The sequence below is a fragment of the Anabrus simplex genome, chromosome 1 (assembly GCF_040414725.1).
Source record: "Anabrus simplex isolate iqAnaSimp1 chromosome 1, ASM4041472v1, whole genome shotgun sequence".
NCBI lineage: Eukaryota > Metazoa > Arthropoda > Insecta > Orthoptera > Tettigoniidae > Anabrus > Anabrus simplex.
In genome coordinates, this window is record NC_090265.1 from 742,227,056 (window position 1) to 742,252,046 (window position 24,991).

Sequence of the window (24,991 nt, forward strand, 5' to 3'; positions counted from 1 at the left end):
TCACCATGTCACCATGAATGCTCTTTAAACATTTACGTGAAACTCAATTAGGTTGGAGTAAGTTTCAATTTAAGTAGATTTAATCAATGTAAACTTACTGGCCAGTATTTTAGGTTTATTTAAGAATATGTTCTATTACATATTCGATTTAATTTGTTTAATCTTGGGTAAAAGGTATCAGATTCTCAAGTTTCCTTTAGATTTAATTGATTGTAATAATTGGAAAGGTACCAGTTTTTTCTATTTTCCTCAGTCCTACTTCATTGTAATTATTCATGAATTATTAATGATTATTCTTTAATTAAATATTTTAACTGCACCTTTAAGTTAGTGTTCTCATTTGGTGCACTTAGTCCCATTAACCTGGCAACTAGTCAATTGTAAATTTTGCTTTCTCTTTATCTTTGATTAATTTTGGGCCCCTTTCACGGTTTATGTTCGTAACTTACTGCACCCAAGGTAAGTAACTTTGTGCCTTGTTGTTATTTTTGGTTGTTTTGACTGTGTCCATTTTCTATGTTCTTGGGTCGTTGCAATTTTCACGTCCTTCGTGGCCCTCATCTTTGTTTGGCGCATATCTTTATTTATGGAAGTGTCGGACACATTCCATTCCCCCCCTTCCTCTTGATTAGTGTAAGTAGAGGATGGTGCCGAGGTGTACTACGATATAGGCTGATGTGGGATACCCTATACTGTCTCCTAAAATTTTCTGAGTTCCCTTGTTCGAGAAATTAGGCTCATAAACACTGCAATATTTTCAAAGACATCAACGTACTCACCGAAGGCGATCTTATTTCTCAGTCAATCAAGATTGAAAGTTGGTAACAACACAAAGTATATAAAACTTGATGGCAGTACTCTCAGTTTTCTGAAATCTTCCAGCTACCCGAGAATCAAAAATAAGTTAACGTTTTGAAGAATTCATTGGAAAAGACAACAGGGACAAAGATTGGGGGAAATACAAGTTATTGCTGTTTCTGTATCGGAATTAGTGGCCAACATGAACTGGTTTTTATTCGCTTGAATGTGAACTAGTCAGTGCACAAACTGTGACCGTTGTATTCCTAGCGGACCAGTGAAGCCCCACTTATGGGAAAAACCGTGCAGCTAGCGGGTCAGTATCGCGTAATTTACTCGGACGAATAGGTACAGGTACTTGAGCTGTGGACCATTTGTTTCTTTCTTTCCTTCTGGAGTAACATTAAAACATCCTTTCACCGTACTGGTTCCTAAGTGACGATATACATGAGATCTGTTTGAATTTGAAATTTCTAACTCGTCACTATAGGACTCTAGTCCCTCGATGAGTGAGTTTTTGGGAGAGAAGTGAAGGGTGACACCTGCAGTAGACCTGTGAAACAAGTGGGTCCTATCAGTCATATAAGATTTCTTTAGGTAAGATGAAATAATTATGATATATTGCCAGAGAGAGACACATTAAAGAAAATACCTCGTCCCTCCTCCAATGAGGGTGACCATTCCGATCTGGAATACAATCAGTTTACAATTTCAACAGAATTTACAAACATCAAAAGGTGTAAATTTAATGGTAATATTGTCTTTTCTTTTGGGGAGAAGTGTTAATCATGTTCTCGGGCAGAGTTCGAAATGAATCGATATTATTGTTTTTTTTTTTTTCTATTTCGCAAAATTGAACTTTCAAATGTTGTTGTAAGGTTGACCAGGAAGGTTGTCCCATGCCCCGAATGGCACGCCCCTGACAGTCTACAGGTATGTTATATTTAACAGACCGCTACGGCAAGCATGGTGCATAAGCCGCTCGATTTTCTTGGTCCTGATGCGAGTTTCTTTCAGAGCGAACGATGGGATCTACTGTCCTTTCGGATGATGTCAGGCAGTGAACTTGAGCAATCGATGTTCGATGGTGGCGATTGTTGCGCAATGCTCTTGTCCTGACTCGTTACAGCCAATTTGGCGACAACGGGTTGTTCTGAATGAGCCACCGGGCACAGAGCGGACTGCGGTGAGTTAGCATGACATCGTCACTGGGTTTATGTAGTCAGAAGAGGACAGCGGTGATTTCTGAATCATCCCTCATTGATGGGTTCAACAAGATCAACCTGCTGGTAGACATTCAGAGCTGGAGGTTTGTCAAACGAAATATATGACGCCTTTCAATTTATAAGGGTGCGAAACGCGCAAAGAAAAAATCAAACCGCAATTCATAACGTCAGACAGATTTTATTGTTTAACTTAAATAGAATATTACGATTTCTTCAACAACACATCATTTGTAATATAGAAGTATCATTACAATATAACTACATTTAATACTTTTAACGGAAAAAACTTTTCAAATGATATGTTTAATTTTATAGCTTAACCAGCTATATCACCCGGCGCTGCTTGGGCACTTCATTGATTATTTTACTTTTAGGTACTTTATCACCTGTTTATTATGTGTGAAACGATGTTTTGTAGATTTCGTTATTGCAATGTTGACTGATTCTCCACCCCTGCCCAGAGGGGTGCACACACATAAATCTATAATCTGGGCCATTTCGAACATTTTTCACCCCTTCTTGACCCCCATGCCGATGGGGGCTGAACTTGGACTTAAACTGCATGCAGAGTGTCACTGTTCATCTCAGCGACCCCGAAGCCTATGGATTCTACAATATTTTCGATTATTTTTATATGCCACCCCGTTCCCACCTCCGCCCCTAGGGGTGACTTACCCCCACAGTGCTTTTTTTTTCAGGCAGTCATGTGTAGCAGGATCTCTCCTTGGCCCACCCTACATTTACGCACGTGCCTACTTCGAACACCAGGCCTGTATTCTACTGCAGAATCCTTGAGATGACGTTGCCATGGTTAAGACTGGTCATTTCTTCATCCAGTTCGTAGAGCGGGGTAGTGTGATGCCAATGTCTCCAAAACGGCTGATCTTGGGCCTTTAAAATGTGGTTTTCGGAGCCCGTGCGGCTTTACCGATTATTGTTCTCCGCGTCGTGAGGCTTAAAATGAGCTTTGTGTCGTCCCTGTGCGACAAATTCGATATTTCGTCTATATTAGCCTATATTAATGAGCGAAAGGGTCTAAAACTAGGGAATGGAGAGGGCTGTTAAAATGTCTTGTAGATGGGGTAAGTATACACAATTTGGTTCAGAATGGTGCAACGGTATACATTTGTATAAATAAAAGACAGAGGGACGGAGAGATATTCAGCTTTATACTCGTATTTCGTATACATGTACGACTATAAGCGATTTCATCCGAATGAAAAGTAATGCAAAAAAATAAGCGTTTCACACTGCTTGAAATGCTTGCGTTTAAATTATTTTTACCTAATCACTAGGAATATAATTACATGAATATTTGTGGTTAATTGTAAATATTGGCTAAATTTCCAGGGCTATCGATTTGTTAAATCTTGCTGGTTAGCCGCTGCAACACTAACAAAGGTTCGAGGTCAATGAACACAAGAATCTTGCTACCAACATATCAGCAAACTTCCGTGCACATTATTTGTGGTTATTTTAAATGTTCCGTATATGTTTACTTAAGTGAAGAAGAGCAGAGACAAAACATGGCACGAACAGTTCGCCAGCTCATCACAAGCAATAAATACATCACATGGATGTCGACACAGAATCAGGTTTCCAGGTTAGTATGCATTTTATTTCCCGAAGATAAAGATGTGGTAATAAGAAAAAATACAGACATCCACAGACAAGGAGTGACAAATCCAAGAAAAGAAAAAAATAACTCTTTATTCTTTATATACAATCTTACAAATAAAAACTTAAAAAATAAATGTTACTTTTCGTCACTATAAATGCGGCGATAATAAAGTTCAGACTTTTTTAGTTTCTACAAAACTTTAAAATTATAAAATTGTTAAAACAAAAAGTAGTGAAGCAACTCAACAGGAGCAGTCACAAGCGCAACGACGCATGCGCTTCTCGCGCTTGTGGAGGAAGACGTCGTCCACGCTGCGCACGGAGCGGGGCTGCACATCTGGAACAGAAACAAGTGAGGATGAGAGGCAACTTCTCCTACAAGCTTGTTGTGCGGGTATCCGCCGATCAGGGGCTTGGCTAACTACGATGCTGTCATTTCAAAACTTTTTTGTCATTCCTTACATCGCACTAACACATGAACGGTTTTCGGCAAAACAATAATGGGAAAGGGCTACGTCTGGGAAGCTAGCATACTTGGGCTTAATAAGGATACAAACCTAGCATTCATCTAGTGTGAAAATAGGAAAATAGGGCTGCTGATGGTTTGATTCTGACCCACCATCTCTCGTATACAGGTCATGACCAAGTGACCCGAAGAGCCAGTTCGCCTGGCCTATTATTATTATTATTATTATTATTATTATTATTATTATTATTATTGAGAGAGTCATTTAATTTAGCGAGTCAACTCACCTTGGCGGCTCTCCTTACAAGGTACAGCTAAGGCGATTAACAAAGTAAATATTGCTTTCTATTACAGTACATGATCCGTTTTATTTGATTATTTCCTAAATATCGTTTTTCTGCGTGAATATAACTTTTAGTGAGAGAGTATACGCTTGCTTGGTGTCTTCATAGGTAGTAATTTGATTTGGATTTCGGATGTGTAATATAACATTGCAAATGCAAGAATCCCATAAAGCAATAAACTGTACCGTATGTTCAACTTATTGTTGTTACTTGCTCTGAAACAATTCGGAATACGCAGATGAAATATTTCATAGAACATATGAATACTTTCCGGTAGGAAGGGCTTCTTGTGAACATATGCGACTAGTGGGAAATGGAACAATCGAGTTACACAACTCTCAGAATTGACAATACTGTATGACGTGTAGTGATGTTAGAGCTTTTTCATCTTAGAGATGTGTTAGCAGAGTCAGAAACGTAATACAGAACGTCGATCACACACATCATTAAAGTATCGACTGGTCCCGGCACGAAATGTTTCCACATCACAACACGTTCATGCTTCAAAATTACCAGCAAATCACCTTGTACGGACATGACACTACCAGCAGGCTGTCTGTTGTGGTTATCTTCGAGCACAGTACAGTACGGAGAGTTATTTTTCACGAACCTAATATTTAGAACAGCTCTTTTCTCACCAACCAGAACACACCAGACCACTTCCATTAAATGACAGAGGTTTTGGTCAATATTAAGTGTACTTAAGACTCGAACCGCGGCTCGGTCATTTGTGACCCAGCTGGTACTTATTTGTTCCCTATCTTCTGCCAAAAGGAAAATAAATATTTGTAGCATGTGTACAGCCAAGGAATATCATGTATTCTGAACGTGTACGTCATGTGAAGTGCCATTCCTACAAATAAGCTATATGCAGAGTAATGTACATCGTGTGTACTGATGTCAGATGAATGGTCTCTAAAAACTGAGGAGATGGAAGCCTTTCTTGCTATACTGCACATTCGTGGTGCCATAGGAGCAAGGGCTTAGAACTGGACTCATTGTGGTCAGCGAAATGGGGCAATGCTATCGTCCACATATTCCTTATTTGTATGGTTAATATTCTACATCAAAATACATTTCAAAAAATATCCAGCGCAGGTACTGGTATATTCATTGGCTGTGTACACTTGCTACAAATTTTTTCAGAGTATAGAGCATAAATAACTAACGGCTATGACCCAGCCGCGGTTCTAGTGTTAAGGAGTATTTTGTATAAAATTTCGAAACTACAGTTAAACTTTTGCTTTTGAACAGCACCAAGAAAGTAAGAAAGAGTTTCACCTTAAAATAACCATTTTGAGAATTCTGGTAATCAGCAAGAAGGTCTAGGAGTAGCGTACCTGCTCCTCACCCGGATACCCCGGCTCCGTCCCCGGGCAGGTCAGGGAATTGTATCTTGATCTCAAGGCTCGTTTGAGGTGCACTCGCCCTACGTGATCACAATTCAGGAGCTATCTGAGTGTGAAATAGAGGCCCCGGCCTACAAAACCAAGAATAACGGCCGAGAAGATTTGTCGCGCTGACCATGCGTCACCTGAGGTAGAGTAGTGGTCGCCTAAGGACCTCGTGTCCAGCAGCACGAGGGGAGCATCTAGCATGATGTGTCTCTGAAATTAAAGTATCCTGAGTGTAACTGTGACCTCGTGTGTCGTGATGTGTTTTCCTTTATCCCGTTCTTCCCCAATGTAGCGATAGGCCGTACCCCTTATGTTTACAGCACAACCGTTGTGCAAGCCGGTTTATCATGTGCCCCTACCAATATTGTTGTATGCAAACCACAGTTTTATACACCTACATCCTGAAAACATCTGTCCTTCAGGTATCCACAGCAAACAGAGTAAGACCAATACATTGTTACTTTCTTCAGTAAGTTTCCAGTCTAAACTAACTCCGGGCCTTTGAAATGTGGATGTTCAACTCCGTTTTGCCGGTCACATGCAGTCTGCTACAACTGATCACAGACGGGAAACATGGATTATTCAGGATGGGGAATCTCCCACCACCACGATACCGCAAAACACAGAACTTACGCCATGATGGTCCAGAAGACTATAGCCTATTTCACTCTAAAACTGATCTACAATATAATTCAAGATTTTACACTCTCGTGTCGATATTCGGTAGTTAATTGACACATACATGTGCGGCATCGATGTCGAAAGTCCACACTTTATGTTACTGTTATTTGCTGCCATGTCTGACGAGTTTGTGAACTGATAGTTCAGTTGCCCCTATAAATATTACTTTATGGAAACTGGAGTTTTATATGCATCGTGAAAACATCTTCCCTTTCGGTAAGCGTAGGAAACACATGCTACGGCTGTTATGACACGATAATATTAAATAAAATAAACCACGTTCCTCGGTGACTGAAAGTGCATGTGGCGCTAAGAAGAGCCGATATGTTATCAGGGCGGGAAGGAGACGGAATAGGTAGTAGAGAGGGGGAGGGGACCAAACAGTGCTCGAACTGATGGCCTGCTTGGATTATCAACATCCGGGTACGCAGCTGAATGGATATTGTAGTTCGCTGTACCATAGTCAGTGTTATAGATCTCTGCGTTTCGGTGCTGAACTGTTGAAAGCGCTAAGGTTTTCTGGCTTCTGGGTGTAAACTACTTGTTTCAAATTTCCACTCAAGAAGAAATCTAACTACGATAAATCCAGTAACCTTTGGGCCAAGAGACAGGTCTTCCTCTTCCTACCCATTTTTCTGGTTGCATCTCATTCAGATAGTTACCGACGGCTAACGTGCAAAGTGGTGGAACCCCGTCCTGTTCAAACCACACACTTAAAAATTCTCCAAGTGGCACATTCTCCGGCAGAAGTGGGAGTTCATGGACCTCGAAAAAATATAGTCCAATAAAGCAATCACCCAAAATTCCACACTATGCATTCAATCACCCCACTGCACTTGATAGACTGCCAGTGGGGATGGTCAAGATTCCATTTGAGCATGTTGTGGCGGTTGACAGCACCATTATTGTGGAATCACAGTTCTTCCAAGAACAGGATATTCGACAGGAATACTGGTTCATTTTCCAGATTTCCTAACAGCCTCATTTGAGCTTTGAAAATGCCCCGCGGCGCTCCTGATATAACTGTAGATGGCGGGGTGTTATATTTATTAGCATGCAGCATTCTTAGTACACAAGCCTGGCTGATGTTCACCTGTTCCGCCTCCGTAGCGTAACGGTTAGCGTTATTAGCTGTCGTCCTCGGGGGGCCCGGGTTCGATTCCCGGTACTGCCACAAATTTAAATTGACGCTTTAAACAATAATCTAGAACCGGGAAGGAATATTGATCGGATGAAAGAAGGTGTAATAGTACTCGTTTCAAAAATGCCGCATCCCAAGACTACAGCTGAATATCGTCCCGTAACTCTTTTAAATTTCGATTACAAGGTACTCACCCGATGTTTGAAACGTAGACTTAGCGCTTTTGTTGAGGACACAACATTCAGTCATCAATCCGGTGCAGTCCGAGGACGCAGTATCCTCAATACCGTCTGTGACATTCGAGACACAAGAAGCAAATCATTGACGGAAAATCAACGTAGACAGCTCATTTCACTGGATTTTGACCATGCTTTTGATAGAGTAAATCATATATATCTGCTGGAGGTATTTAAATCTCTGGGTTTCAATGCCCAATTTACGTCAATAATTGAGAAAATAGTGATTGGTGGAACATCCAGGATTAATGTGAATGGCTACCTAACAGGTGCAATCAGAATTGGGAGAGGAGTTCGGTAGGATTGTCTTTTATCTATGGTAATGTTTGTTATCTCGTTAGAACCCTTCAGTAGTAATTTAAAGCGCACATTCTCACCAGTAACATTGGATATATTTGCTTATGCAGATGATGTCACTCTAACTTTCGACCACAATACAGATTTCCAACAGGTACACACGCAACTAGAGATTTACAGTCACTATTCTGGAGCAGTTCTGAACTTTCAGAAGACCAAGACCATGCTGATAGGTAATAGAAGTAGAGAGTACAGAGATCGTCCGCCTTATATGAATGTAACAGAAGAAATTAAGATCTTAGGAGTGACAATTTTCAATAGCGTGCAGAATTGAAAGGCGTTCTACAACAAGCTAAATATAAATTACAACTCCTGCAGAGCAGAATACAGTATGTAAACATACATGCGCTCAGCAAAATCTGGTATGTAAGCCAAATCTTGCCGAAGCCACGACTGATAGGCATTCGGATAGCTTCAGCAATAGGATGGTACATATGGCAGGGTGCCATATTCCGGATCAGTAGAGCTACACTTTCACTAGCTAGATCTGAAGGAGGTCTCGCTCTTGTTGACGTGAATAAAAAAACCAAAGCGCTCTTCCTAAAAGAAATTTGCAATTTATGCAATCACCTGGACACCCCACATCAAAAATATTCCTACAGCAATGGTGCAACCCCAGTGAAAGTAGCAATCCACCGGCAGTGTATGATATCAATCACCACGCGCCGTATGCACGATACTTAAGATCTGAACTGAGTTATCTTCCCCGGGACCTCCTTACGTCTACAGAAATAACGAAGAAGTTGTACAACCATATGCTCCGACAACAACATCATGAAGACGGCGTTGATTGTCAACTGGTACCGTGTCTGGAGGAATGCATCGAATCGTGCAGTTCCCGAAACACCTCGGACACATGGTACAGGGTAATACATGATCAAATACCCACGAATAGTGAGCTACACCCCATCTATATGAAAGAAAGCGATTTGTGCATGTTCTGTAGGAACTGTAGTGATACTATACATCACAGGTTTGCTCAGTGTGAAATCATCCAAAAGGTATGGAGAAAATTTAGGGGGCTATTACAAATCGTTATAAATCAGTCAGACGCCTACATTGCATCTGACTGGCTAATCCGTCCAACCTTCAGTTTGAGGCCATCTGAACTGAACAGTGCACAGCGTGTTACACACTAAATCCTGGTAGCGAAGAATATATCTTCTCGGATATGATTGTCTGGATACGGAAAGCTCTTACTTGTCTGACGAAAAGGAAGTGGCTCGGGAAATATGCCAGTAAACTAGCTGGCCTGTGTTAACCTAGTGCAGTGTGGTTCCACAAACTGGGCGCTCCGGCATACAGTATGCACGTGAAACAGGAACGGACGAAAGGAACAGTGAATGTATTGAATGTGCCTAATTTGTTTGAAATTCGTGTGGAACTTTAAAAACAAAAAGTGTTTTGACCTTTCTGGTTAGTTATTGTTCAATTACTAATTTGTTGTTTGTCATTTTAAAGGTATACATATTATTTTAAGTTCAAAACACCGCAAAAAAAACCGAGTCATATTATATTTAGTTCACGAACTTCGGGCAACAGGAAGTTGCAAAGGTGGTTTTGATTGTATTTTTCTTTCTTTCTTTCCAGTGTTCATTCTGTTAAACGATTGAAAATTATTACCTATGTATTAACTGTTGTTTGTAAATAAATCAGTAAAGAAACAGTATTCTGTAAGGAAAAAAACCTATGTGCAATAGGACGTGTACTCGTGTGAACTGCGTCTAGAACAGCCTCTTTATGCGTTACGGTCTTCTCTCGTTTGAGTTAGCCCTCTTGTTCGTAATCGTCTTTGAACACAGCGGAAAGTTTTTGCAATCGAATAGCTTTCCTGATACAGACGTAGTGCCAGCAACGAACTCTTTCTTGCTTCCCCGTAGCTAAGGAGCATTCCTCCGTGGAATACATGGCAAATGAATGAAGTGACTCCATTCCTACCGTTTAGCAGTGCAGTATGCGGAGCGCACAAAATACAATGGTATCGGTGTTTTCCTGCTTGCGTGTGGCACACACTGGCCTGTGTTTTCTTTTTTTTGCTAGTTGCTTTACGTCGCACCGACACAGATAGGTCTTATGACGACGATCGGATAGGAAAGGCCTAGGAGTTGGAAGGAAGCGGCCGTGGCCTTAATTAAGGTACAGCCCCAGCATTTGCCTGGTGTGAAAATGGAAAACCACGGAAAACCATCTTCAGGGCCTGTGTTTAAGCGACGAAGCAAACAGGCTTCTTGTACGATGTGTGATTCCAACTATCAATACTACGTTTCGTTAATTGGTAGGCTAATGTGTGTCTACGTACGCTACGCCACTGCTGTGAAATGCCCTACAGCAGTTCACTGTTTCGTACGCTGTCCACGTCACTGTGTGTCAGTTTTAAGCGATAATTACGCATTTTGCTATCCCGGTCATTTGGTACGACATCTTAACATACTGTAGTTACATGGTAGACTGACGTCTGATGAATGATTGAAAGGATATCATATTATTCAAAGTGGTCTACAGTCACATTGCGGGAACGATAATAGTGCTCAGAATAGTTTGCAGGATGTACCATACGGGAAGCTAGCAGGTAAATATTGATCTCACGTGCTTGTTGGGTTGCAGAACGAAGTATTGGGTAGGGACAGCTGATTCACCTGGTATGTAGGGGTCCAGCATAAACGAACTGTCGACTTTCTACGAACTTCTCTCGTTCATTCAACCTGTCTTGTACTGTATTTTATCATTTCTGCCTTTTGTCATAATCAAATTAATTATACATTTATATCCCAGTTATATGACTACTATGTTGATTGTTCTTTATGAACTAAACCAACGACGTGAGGTCGGATTGTGTATGGATTTAGCGCAGTTTAAGGAATGGATGCCCTTCCTGACGCGAACCACATGTGAATGGATGTATTTGTTTCTTTGGTATGATGTACGTAAAGGGGAACACAAATCCCAGCCACATAGCTAAAGGAATTGACTATATGCAGTTAAAATCGCCGACCCGGCCGGTAATTGAACCCGAATACCACTAGGCTGACCATTCAGCCAAGGAGCCGGACAATATTGATTCTCATACTAGCGACCTCTATTTCGTTGTTAACAAGACGTTTGAAGCATGGGGAGATGTTAGGAACTATCAGAACCCCTGGATATAACTGTAGAGCAGAAAGTGCATATAATTCGCTGATAACAGTGATAGATAGTGATACACACGTGACCTCTAGATACTCACAGTGTGGTCTTGGCTGCTCCACAGGAACCTGCTGCATCATGGGTACTGGAACATGGACGGGCAGGCGGGGGAAGGGGGAGGCGCGTCCCTCCCTTCCTTGGGGTAGACGCATCACCTGCGGCTCCTCGCGGGGTTCCTGGAGCTGCTGCATGGGGATCGGTCGAGCCTCAGTGATCTGGATTGGGATGTGGCGCTCCTCGACCTGGATAGGGATGTGCCTGGCCTCGGTCACCTGGATGGGGATGTGGCGACCCTCCATCATCTGGACGGGGATGTGGTGAGCCTCAGCGACTTCTATGGGGATGTGGTGGGCTTCAGCTACCTGGATGGGGATGTGTCTGGCCTCGGTCACCTGGATGGGGATACGGCGAGCTTCAGCCATGTGCACGGGCAACTGACGGGCTTCCGTCACCTGAAACACAAATATACACGCAACCATGAATGTTTTTTATTTGATCTTGTGTATTGATTAGGTACTGCTGCAAGAGAAATCATGGTTCCAGGATGCCTGAGCGAAACTGCTGTCCATCTACTTCTTTAAACTCTCCGGGAAACTTCACACACTTCATGCAGAAACGTTGTTGATATAGGCGATGTGCTACGAGGAGACCACGTGCACTGAAACGCTTCACAATAAATACTTGAATTATTCACACAAGAAATAGTAGAGGCTACAGCTCTCATTTCGGGCAGCGGGCGGTGGAGAGTGGAGCGGAGCTCGGTAGTGACGCCGTGTAACTTGGTAAGTTCATAAGAACATAATTTTAAACCTCAGACGCCATTGCTCTTATTTCGGTACCAGCTGCTACACGATGTTCAGAGGAAGACCTTGGATCTACTTCCGGAAATTGCAATTTGCTCTTCATAAAAGCCAACTTATTGACACTGAAATCTCGTAACTATGAAGCCTACAGCAATGAGTTACAGTTCAGGGATTGCCTACTTAGTTACTGTTGGACGGAAGAACACTTGCTCCACTCTAGTAACAGCTACGACAATCAGTATGGGAGTCACCTGACACAGCAGTAAATGAATGTTCTCCCTTGCACTTGGGAATTTAGTAACTGCAACTGTAAAAGATACGAAATAAGGAAGTTAACCGATCAGCGCCAAATAATTCATTAATATGGAGATTCTTTCCTCTCCTTGGATCGGAGATCGCGGGTTCAAGCCCCACAGAGGTAGTTGGGTTTGAAAGAAGTCCATTCGACCCACCAAGTCGTGTTTAGGAGACAAACTCAGCCATAGACTGTTTCTCTACCATGACAGAGTAAAACAAAACATCCAAATTGACACGCAGGAAGAGATGCAATCTCCTCTTGTTAGCTTACATTCCGGAGATAGTGGCTTCGAACTCCACTGTCGGAAGCCCTGAAGATGGTTTTCCGTGGTTTCCCATTTCCACACCCGGCAAATGTTGGTGCTATACCTTAATTAAGGCCATTCGTAACATTTCCTATCCCATCGTCGTGATAAGAACTATCTCTGTCGGTGCGACGTAAAACAAATTGTAGAATAGAAAAATTCTTGTTAATTGATTATGTTTTGGATCTGTTTTTGCTATCTCTTGTCTTAGATGTGAAGCGTCCCTACCCATCCGTTGTGTAAAACCTGTTGTATTAACCCGCGTTCTTCTTTCGCAGCTCTTAGCAGTTCTTTTAACCGGTTGATCTTCCTTATTGCTGAATTGATGTTGGCAAAGATGACCAAGTCATCCACAAGCAGTGGACAATTAACGAATACCCCTTTGAGTTTGGGACGTAACCTTCTTGATTCACCATCATCCAGTACCCCTTCCAAGAACACGGGTATTATTATTATTATTATTATTATTATTATTATTATTATTACCGGGCGAGTTGGCCGTGCGCGTAGAGGCGCGTGGCTGTGAGCTTGCATCCGGGAGATAGTAGGTTCGAATCTCACTATCGGCAGCCCGGAAGATGGTTTTCCGTGGTTTCCCATTTTCACACCAGGCAAATGCTGGGGCTGTACCTTAATTAAGGCCACGGCCGCTTACTTCCAACTCCTAGGCCTTTCCTATCCCATCGTCGCCATAAGACCTATCTGTGTCGGTGCGACGTAAAGCCCCTAGCAAAAAAATATTATTATTATTATTATTATTATTATTATTATTATTATTATTATTATTATTATTTATTCGATGATCTTGGTAATTTGAAATAACGTATAGTTTATGGCCTACATTTGAATTTATGTATATAATATGCTTCGTTCCATTTCACACCTGTCATATTCATCATTGTCGTTTATCCTTCAGACAAACGTATTAATATTAAAATACGGTAGAAAGAAATCGAAATGGTGTGCTAATGTTTTCAAAATAACTTCTCAGAGATATATTAAGAACTTCGGTTTACTTTAATATAAATTTACCAACTGAGATATTCATTGCAAAAGTTGTATTTTAGGGACGCACCGTTTCTTTGTAGAGGCAAATTAGAGGTTCCTGACAGAAAGCAATGAGTATTTCCACTTATTCCCTGGCAGACAACGAAGTTAAATCCATGTTATTAAAGAAGTATGAGGCAATGCCAGTAGAGTAATTCAGTCATTCATGAACATTTGTCAAATGTTGCGGCCCGGTGGCACACAGTTTGAAAAACTTATTCTGGTGGTTACCTTCTTTCCGCAGTTAATACGACATTATTAATCAGACCATCTCTGGCGTGAAGAAAATTCTGCTAAAAACCCCGAGTCGTACCGTTCACTACAGAGCAACCCGGTCCCGCTGTGGACAGCTCATCGCACCGGGATTATGGATCTCACCTGGATGGCAGCGTGTAGAGGAAGTGGGATCTGCTGGATATGTTGTGCAGCGCGGGCCCTCTGTTGTTCCTGCTGTTGATGCTGTTGTTGTTGGCGTTGCAGTTGCTGATGGTGCTGCTGCACCAGCTGTTGCTGGATCATCTGTTGCTGGTGTTGCATCTGCAGCTGCATCTGCTGCTGAGGTGTGGGTCCGTGGAACTGCAGGGGCAGATGAACTGGACCGGGCAGAGGGACTACGACCGGAGTAGCCATCATCTCCATAGGCACGTGTCTGTAACAGTGGCGAACAGAATGCAACTCACAAACGAGTTGTTGATCACAGTCCACAGCACAGAATGGGAGCAGCTCCTAAGTAATACCCTTAGCAACCTGCCGCCCTCGAACAATGGCGAAACGTCTGTCGACCTCGCACGTACGAATTATGAGATTACGATTTTGCTACCCTGTAGGAAAACTTCAGTACTTGTTGTGTGTCTTGCTTTGCTTTACAATGAAACTGATTCATATTATCCATATCTCTGTTCCCAAACAAGGGGTTCTCCGCCCCATGAGGTTGAAAAATTACAGAGTGACAGAAACTAACAGCCATATTGAATGCGTTGCTTGTGAACATGTGCCGCACTCGAGTTCGGTATAGTAAATAGTCTATTTGAAAGATTCAACCAATCAGTCACCGCTGATCGGTATATAGGGCAGTTGCCCACGAGGCAGATCATTGTTTACCTAGTCTTTTCTTAAATAATTGCAAAGAACTGATACAATTCCAAGCTCTAACTCACCTTCCTCTAAAAGAATATTTGCCCCAATTTTTCTACTTGAACTCCAACTTTCTTTTCCTCCTTCTAAAAACACCACTGAAACTTATTCGTCTACTAATGTTATTCCACTCCATCTCTCCACTGAAAGCTCGGATCATACCACATAATCGAGCAGCTTGTCTTCTTTCTCCCAAGTCTTCCCAGCCCCAACTTTGTGCAATATTTTCGTAACGCTACTCTTTTGTCGGAAATCACCCAGTACAAATCAAGCTGCCTTTCGATTTTTCCAATTCTCGAATCAAGTAATTCTGACGAGAGTCCCATACTCTGGTACCGTACTCTAGTTGGGGTCTTACCAGAGACTTGCATACCCTCTCCATTAATCCTTACTACAACCCCTAACACCGTCATAACCATGAGCAGAGATCTGTACCCTTTATTTACAATCCCGTTTATGTGTTTGCTCCAATGAACATGTTTCTTTATATGAACACCTAGTTACTTACAGTGATCCCCAGAAGGAACTTTTACTGGGCGAGTTGGCCGGTTAGGGGTGCGCGGCTGTGAGCTTGCATCCGGGAGATAGTGGATTCGAATCCTACTGTCGGCAGCCCTGAAGATGGTTTTCCGTGGTTTCCAGTTTTCACACCAGACAAATGCTGCGGCTATACCTTAATTAAGGCCACGGCCGCTTCCTTCTAACTCCTAGGCCTTTTATCTCCCATTGTCGCCATAAGACCTCTCTGTGTCGGTGCGAAGTAAAGGCAATAGCAAAAAAAAGGAACTTTTACCCCATAAACGCAGTTATTGGAGCTGAGAGGACTTTTCCTATTTGTGAAACTCAGTACCTGAATTAAAATCCCAGTTAAGATCATAGCATTGCCTACTCTCCATCTCATGGCGTCCTCCACCCCAGCTTCCAATTGTGTGACCCGGAGCTACGGGCAGTAGCGAAACTCAATACCTTAGACATTGTCGATATAAGCTGAAAGTTTAGCTGAGATTCCCGTCAACAGATCGTAAAGTACTACTTGTCAAAGGAGGCGAAATAAAAATTGGATTTGTTCACATTTAAAGTAAAATTCTGGGAGAAATGTTTAATCCTGTAAACGAAATGTAGATCTGGAGATTCCGCAGTAACCTGATGAAGCAGTTCAGTTTATTTGGGCTCATCCTAGTGGGAGACCAAGTGTTCACTTGAGTCATCAGAACGTCAGCGACAAGATCGAGATAGAAGAAATTGGCAAGCACTAGTGAACAAAATCTTTAGTTTTAGCATGTACATGTTTTTTAAGGCTGCGGGGTCTATTTAGAATTATTCTGGACAGTTTTTAGTCGATAATTTTTCGTCAGCACTAGTGTACGTCCTTCGTATGTATACCAGGACGAGAAAGGGTGCCAAATCGCCAGGGGAAGGGAGGTATCCGCCCCCCCCCCCCACCGACGATTTATCTCAAAGGTTTCTCCCCACTAAAATTGCCCGGGAGGATTCTTCCATTATAAAACAATGAGAAAAATATAGAACACGGTACATTATTGAAATTAATGCCTTTTACTGTGTATATTTTCATAAAAACGTCAGCAATAATACACATAATGTAGAAATACTATAATTACTGCCAGACCGCGATCAATAAAGCGACGTAGTGGTAGCATCTCCGCACCTGCAACCTGTTGGTCATGTTTCAGCCTGGCAAGTCCTGGACAAAATTATAACTTACTTGAAGCTTTCCTCCCTTGCCATCACTGTAAGAAGCTCGATCTTACACTACTCCTATACTTCTTAATGAGTGTACAAACGAAATAACTTTCCAATGTGATAACAACAGAATTCAAACGAAAAGATTTCAAATGTACTATTTTCTGGAGAGCGGGTAATGGCTTAATTGAGAATTATATACCTACTCCCATCGCCAGGAACTACCTGAAATAAACACTAGTAATTAAGTCTATGATTCCTTATCCCTCTCCCAAAATCACTTTTTCCTGATTTCGCACCCTGGGACGCAGAAAATCATATTCGAGCTCCTCCGTGTACAGGGGGAACTTGCTTAATAATGTCCTGGTTGTAATTGTAATGTCGTACATTCTGTAAAAGAAGAAAAAGTACTAAAATTCGCAAAATGGTTAAATCTGAGATATCTCGAAATTAATTGAACTTAGTTTGTTTGCGGAGTTCACCACATGTCTTTCTTGTCCACTTGCTTAATCTTTGTATTATTCATTTAATTTCACACATACTATTTACAGATTCACAGACATTATTAACCTCTTATTAGAGTTTAACATAAATATTATATGTTGTCAATAATATTGATGCAAAATATGTTTTCTCAACACATGCCCTTGCGTTTTCTAAATTGACCATCCGTCCAATTAACTTTATTCTTGGTAATTATATGAAGGATTTCACCACATTCTGCAGTTAATACCAAACTCCCTCCCTGCCATATTATACCTATCGGTAAATCAGCTAAGCAGGCAGTGGCGTGCACTAAACCCCAGCTACCCCAGTCTTGCTGGGGCAAAACAATTTGTGTTTACATTCTTATTCTTCCTCAGAATGTCTCTTTATCGAGTTAAAAAAATAACTCCAAACAGCTGTCTCGATAACCCGTTCGCTCTACCGCAGTTTAGGTCTCTCCAGCGAAAGAGAGCTACCCCAGCGAAATATATTCAAGTGGCTTGGTTGATGCATGCGCCTAGCCTTCTCCTCTCGGGGAGGCGGGATGATAGCTGTCGGCCTCGCTCGAGATTAACAGCATCTTACAGCGGCAGAACAGCTAGCTTGGGTGCATGTTAGTTGTAACAGCTAACACTCGAAGTGTTCAGCGCTAGCCGCTTGCACATGGTCTTGCTAGTAATAATAGCCATTTTATGAAATCAATTGTACTAAAAGTATTTATTTTATTTCTGGATTTCGGGGTGCGAGCGATTCGTTGATCACTCTTGTAGAGGACGTTTTTCACAAACGCGGAAATATAATTAGGTCGCCTAGCATGAACACAGAGCCAAGCGCGAAGTACAGTACAAAAGAATTTGTACTTGGTTGCTCTCTGCTAGCGGGTTAGCTTGTAATGGTGTTATATTGTAAATTGTTGTAGCGTTCCTCTTGGATTATAGGTGACGTTTTCGAGAGTTCTGTGTCATTCTTCGTGAATATAATAGTGGTATAGATCGTGAGGAACATTTTCTCTCGTTTGTCATTGTTGTATGTACATTCAGCAAGCGAGGGAAACTGTAAAGCTTCGGTGACGGTAAAATATCTCCTAAATTTTGCTCTTTCAGTTTAGGTTATTCTTTTTAAATTAAAAAACCGAAAGTTAGTGCCCGTACGTTCGTGTTAAAACTTTGACTGTACTACACTCGTGTTCATATAAAACAGAACACCCTGAAAGACTGGAGATAGGGAGTTCATATTCACAGGACATGCTCATTAGTATGTTCTGCAGAAACGATTAGCATTTCAGTCACCTAGGTTCAGCATGTGTCCTGTTGCCTAGTAGACACTGGGTCTTCCATGGGCACTGATAACTTGTTCCGTGCGTAATGGCATCCACGCCTATAAGGCGCGAATGGCGTCCTGGGGTGTAGCCATCCATGCTGCATTCACATGGTTCCACACTTCATCTTTGGTGGTTGGCACTGGGTCACAGCGCCGCACCCGTCGTTTCTCCATATTCCACACATTCTCTATTGGCGACAAGTCCGGTGATCGGGCGGGCCAGGGCAACATTCTGACATCCTGTCACAACAAGAAGGCACGTGTTCGTGCAACAACATGTGGTCGCACATTGTACTGCTGATATATGGCGTCTGGTGTGTCATACAGAAAGGGTATGGCTACGGGTCGCAGGATATCATTGCCGTAGGTCAAACTTGTCACAGTGCCCTGGACATACACCAACTGTGATTTTTGGTTGTACCCAGTAGTACCCACACCATAATGCCTTGAGTTGGCGCTGTATGCCTTGTGCGAATGCAGTCAGTGTGATGTCTCTCCCCCTATCTGCGGCGAACCAAAATGTGGGCATAATTTAAAAAAAAACAGAACCTGGATTCGTCCGAAAGCAATACTGCTGCCATTCCTGTCCCCAGTGACGTCGTTCCATACACCACTGCGGTCTAGCATTTTTGTGCACATTAGTCAAAGTTAGGCGGAGAAGTGGACAACGCGCCGGTAACCTTGACTGTAATAAGCGGCGACAGACTGTCACTCCTGATTACGATGTGTTACGCTGTTTCACTGTTGCGCCAAAGCCGAGGAGGATGGAGATTTGTCCTGCAATGCCATTCGAATGGGGTGTCATCTTCTGGGCGGTGCGATCAGACCCATCTCGCCGTGTTCTACGGCCTTCTGTGAACCATTCTGTACACACCCGTTGCATTGTCGACACACATCGTCCCGCATGAGCAGCAATTTCCCGGATGGATACATTACGTTTTCTCATGCCAATAATGCGCCTTCTTTCAAACTCACTCATTTGACGGTACAGTTCTAGCATACGTCTGAGAAACATCCTGCACGTCTCCTCAAGTCACACTGCATAGCGACAACGAGAGCCGCAGGCACGTTTTACCAGTCGGCGGTGGTGCGCCGCGATATCGATGTGGATCTTGAACTTGAGGGCTGAAATTGTTCAAATGCTAATCATTTCTGCAGAACTTACTATTTCACATGCCCTGTGAATATGAACCTCCTATCCCTAGTCTTTCAACGTGTTCTGGTTTTTATGAACATGAGTGTATTACGAAGCATCAGCAGGCGAAACTGTTAGTAAAATATGCTGTACCTTAAGTTATGATGGTATCATCACTGCCATGAATACTAATTTGGAAACATGTGCCAGTATTTGGTTGAAAATATCGTTATTCAACTGAGTTAAAATTTCATAAGTTTTGTAATACCTAAATTGTCTTATTCATTGTCTGATCTGTTTGCTTGTTATATTTGCAATTAGTTATCGAGTGCGTTTATAAAATAGTAATGTTGGCTTTAACGAGAGTGGTGGGGCTGCGGATTTTTTTTTGCTGCCGAGGTAACGAATATGTTCATTACACGCCACTGAATATAACTACTTTGAACCAAGAACTCATTCTACCGTCATCACTGCTACCCGCTGTCAGTATATATGCCTTCCATTGTCAGTAATAACGTACCTTAATCCCACAAGCTCTCTAACAACCTTTTGCTTTACTTAATACTGGAAATCCCATCCTGTGGTATGAAGCCACACACTCGTCTGTGAAATGCCCTGTGGAACTCACCGCTGGTCCTTGCCGCTCTCGCAGAAGATGGCCATCCTCTCGCCGGTGACGTGCTCGTAGCGCGGGTCGGTCGTGAGGTTGAGGCCGAAGGGCAGCTTCACTGTGCGAGGAGCGTGGTCCACGACCTCCTCAGCTCTCCTCTTCTCCACGACACAGTTCATGCGAGACCGCTGGTTCTTCTCCACCAGTGACTGCAACACAAACAAACTGTTCACCTTGCGGGGTACTTCTAAATGAGGAGCACCGTTGAAGCTCGTACCGGAAGTCAACCCCTTTTTTGTGGTAAAGCGCGTGAGCGAGTTACCACCAGCTGGGGTCTATTCCACAAAAGTATGGTATTGTACATTACAAGTAAATTCTCTAGTAACTAGTACAAATATCAGAGTTTCTGTTCCACAAAATAATTTTCTACAGTTTGTACTTTACTACTCCATACTTACAAATTATCAGTGAATTTTTATGGGTGTGTTCTACGAAAGTACTAGTGCTTGTAACTTACTAGTGAACTGGGAAGTATTCTCTACCAGTGAAAGGACAATAATTTATAAATGTACTAGTGCTATCTAAATATACTTATTTCAGATACATTTTGATAAATATGTGGTCTAGCAGTAGTGATAGTGATGGTGATGAAAATAAAAACTACCGTCTGTATAGGGAAAGAATAAATTTCCAATTTAATGCTGAATTTGAATATAATGAGCGTTTTAGGTTAAGCACAATACAAGTGGAAGAACTTTTGATAGACATTGGGCATAGGTTAAAACATCCTACGAACAGAAATAAATCTCTCTCTGCTAAACAACAGTTACTAACAACACTACATTGTCTAGGAAATGGTGGTCAGTACCATGGTATTACAGATATGCATGGGATGGCAAAATCTTCGGTCTGTAGGTCAATAAATTCTGTAGTAACTGCAATAAATAATATAAAATGTCCTCAAATTGTTCGTTGGCCTGAAAATACTGAACAAACATGTTCCAAGAAAGACATTATTGGAATCATTGATGAGCAGTATATCTCTTACATACGTCCAACTTTTCCCCTCTATGAGCTTTTTCCAAGCCAAATATTTCCATCCAACCATTTATTTCGTCTTGTTTTTTCAGACTCTCGCTGAATGCACCGAAAAGAATATCTTTCCTTCTTTCTATTTCCTTCAGAATGAATAACTTCGTTTCTCTTGACACCACTTTAACAATTCATGCAGAGTTTGCAATTTTGTAACAATGAAGTTTGGCGGCCGAATATCGTTATTAGCGGCATCTGATTCCTAATGACAGAATGTATGTCAGACTATCGTGGAACATATGCGAGGATCGCGAAAGAACAGAATGGGTGATAATAACGGATTAATTTCCTATCATCAAAGAAATACCTATATTTGTTCCATAAATACTACTTGGATATGTCTTTATAAATCAAACAAACTTTTGAGGTATTTCCTAGAGTTAATCTAAGTGATAGATACTAGTATACCTTCCTACTGGAAGCCCCGTGGATTTTCTCTCTTTTCAACTTGCTTAGGTTTATTTTCCTTCCTTCTACTGACAATATTACATAACTTTATTCTTCTCCGGTGTTTCTTCTATTTTCTGTTTAATAATTTAACATTTTTCAGTGTTACTTTATTTATTGAACATTGAACATTACAGGCTGATCGCCCCGATACATGTTCAGAGTGCTGTAATACCAGAAATAGAAAGAACTATAAAATAAACTAAACTAAACAATTAAAACAGTTCTATAAGCACACCAACTAATCTACTGAGCTGTCCCCTACATGGGCGGATGACCAGTCCACATGTAAGGGTCAACCCTGCAATCCTGTCAACTAACTTGGTGGTCCCTCACATGAGCGGTATACCAGTCTCCATGTAAGGCACCACCCTAGACTTATTCTACTAATTTGCCCCTACTAATACCAAAAGGAACCAATAACATAAACAGAAAAAGAAAAAAACAGTATAAGCATAACTATACCAACTAAATCTACTGACGGCCTCTTACATGGGCGGATGACCATACCACATGAAAGTGCCAACCTTATAACCATAAAAACTAATCTAAGGTAAAACAAGAGCCAAAATTAAGCATCTACCCCTACTGCCCGGCCGTGTCATCACCCCTGGTGAGAAGAAGCCGCCCTCCCGATGATGACACGACCGGCCCTATCTACTAGGCCGTAATAAGGGCCCCCGCAACTTACCGGATGACCGTGTGTCCCTCTCACCATTCCATTGCTGCCTGGCGCGTAAAGCTGAAGCCGCTCTCTTTCCTACCAACTAGAACTACTGAGTTGACCCCCGCATTGGCGGATGACCAGTCCACATGTGAGGGCCAACCCTACTTCCCTATACTCTTACAACATACTTGGTAGCCCCCCGCACGAGCGGGATACCAGTCTCCACGCAGGGTACCACGCCCAGTCTAACTCTACTAAGTTGGCACTTACATCTTTCGGGTGGGCCCGTCCCACCCCTTTTTAACGGTTATATCCTGAGTCCCCTTTCCCCTCATTCCTAATTCTATCTTAGTACCTCTAATTATCAACTAATACTATTCTTCCTACTATCTCCTGCTCAATATGATTCCTGGTTTACATATAATCCAATATATTTTTCAGTGTTACCTACCTCTTCCCCATCTCTACATAACTATTGTCTGATTTTTCTTCTTTGTTTGCAGTGTTTTAGTGTGTGTGCCATTTCCATATTATTATTATTATTATTATTATTATTATTATTATTATTATTATTATTATTATTACACAAAATGCATTGATTTTCCTTATTTTCTTGTCTTATGCTGAAACAACCTTTCCAGAACAAAACAAGTTTGCTCCGAAATTCACACGTCAGTTTGGAGACGAAAAACGTTTGTGATGACTTATGGCTGCCGAATTTGGACCTTGCAAAAACAAGAAAAAACAAGATTGGAGCAGCTGAAATGTAGCTTTGGAGGCGGCTTACGTAAAGAAGCTGGATAGAGAGAAAAGCAATAGACAAGTTGTGATGAAAACTGCTCTGAAAGGGTCATATTCTGGGACACGACAAGAACATCTTTGAAGGCAGAGAACCAAGAGGCCGGCCAAGATTCCCCTACTTCAAAAGCAGAGTAGAAGAAATGAGATGTCTATCATATGAGGGCCTATACTCTAATGTGTACCTCTCATTTCCCTTCTAGTTGGCATTTCAGTTCTTACTGCCATATTTGTGCTCACTACTGTACTAGTGTTACTTTCTCTATTTACTGTTTATCTCTCACTCTTTGAAGCACCTTGTTAAACAATCTGCTGCCATCGCTCTGAAAAACCAATCATCTGGACAAAATTATGCAAAATCGTCCGTTGGCGAGGAGATGAAGAATTCTTGTCAACAGGACTACTCACCCCTGCGAGCTCGTCGAAGTCGAGGGTGAGTGGCAGCTTGATATGCACAGGGTTGTGTTCCTGTTCGTGCTCCTGTTGAGGCGGGGGCACCACGCTCTGAGCCTTGTCCCCGGACACGGACTCCTCGGACTGCAGCGGGTCCACGAGCTGCTGGTAGCTGGGCGCCTCCTCTCCTTCATCCTGGAACACAAGACAGGGCGTACCATTATTACACAAGATAAATTAAAACACACTGGTGTATATAAAATTGTGAATGTTCTTACACTGGACAACCCGGAAGAGGATTTGACATCAGATTTCACGGGTTATACGTCTGCATGACACACGATATGAAGTAGAAAATATACAGAATTCCGTCACATAAGGATAAGAAACTCTAGACATTTACAGACATCAATTAATCGATCCTCAACACACTGAGCGATAAAATTGAAAAACTGATATTTAAAAACAATATGAAAGTTTAGCAGCAACTCTATAAGTTGCTTTACGTCGCACCGACACAGACGGGTCTTATGGCGACCTTGGGGTAGGAAAGGGCTAGGAGTGGGAACGAAGCATCAGTGACATTAATTAAGGTACAGCGTGGTGTGAAAATGGGAAACCACGGAAAAATATCTTCAGGTTTACCGACAGTGGGGTTGGAAACCGCTCCATCCTGGTCGCACTTAACCGACTGTAGCTACCGAGACGACACATACGTGTAGTTGACCCAACATAGATGTAATAAATGTATGATGTACACAGTTCCTACTCTTAAATGAAAACGATCGAGTATCAAGTAGACGAAGACTTGTGTAACTATTTTCACCAACTGACGGGTGTATCAAAGTCTCTGAAACGTGAAGTGGATTAAATGATTTAATAAAACTTTCGACTAGCAGCAGTTTTGATTATCTCCCAGTGCTGTCTCCGCCTGCGCGTTTTGCATATTGTGGTTCAGTGGAACCGCGCTGTCTATCAAGAAGGCCACTCTGGCACTGTAGTTGACACGGGATGAGTTAAAACAGATCTGCCCCGTCCATTATCTGCTTGTTGGAAGCATGTTGGATGGCTGTTCTAGGCCTCTACATGCCACTGAAAGTTATTATTATTATTATTATTATTATTATTATTATTATTATAGACGTTCCTTGGCTCAATAGTCAGCGCACTGGCCTTAGGATCAAATGATCCCGGGTTCGATCCCGAGCGTGGTCAATGACTCCCTTGGATCGGGGTGGGTGGTTTTGTTCCTTTTAATACACATTTTCGTGTGCGTACTACAAACACGCACCCCTTCAGATAGCAAA

At 42.0% G+C, this 24,991-nt stretch overlaps 1 protein-coding gene across 1 annotated transcript in view; it reads right to left on the reverse strand.

The window, feature by feature from the left end:
• Window positions 1–3,708: 3,708 nt before the first annotated feature.
• Msr-110 overlaps window positions 3,709–24,991 on the reverse strand; it is a 75,831-nt gene continuing 54,548 nt past the window's right edge. The window contains exons 3-7 of the mRNA XM_067146673.2: window positions 23,700–23,879; window positions 20,306–20,496; window positions 14,280–14,550; window positions 11,490–11,901; window positions 3,709–3,981 (exon numbers count right to left, since the gene is read on the reverse strand). Coding sequence (XP_067002774.2) covers window positions 3,887–3,981; window positions 11,490–11,901; window positions 14,280–14,550; window positions 20,306–20,496; window positions 23,700–23,879 — 1,149 coding nt within the window. The 3' untranslated portion in view covers window positions 3,709–3,886. The remainder of the gene's footprint in view (window positions 3,982–11,489; window positions 11,902–14,279; window positions 14,551–20,305; window positions 20,497–23,699; window positions 23,880–24,991) is intronic.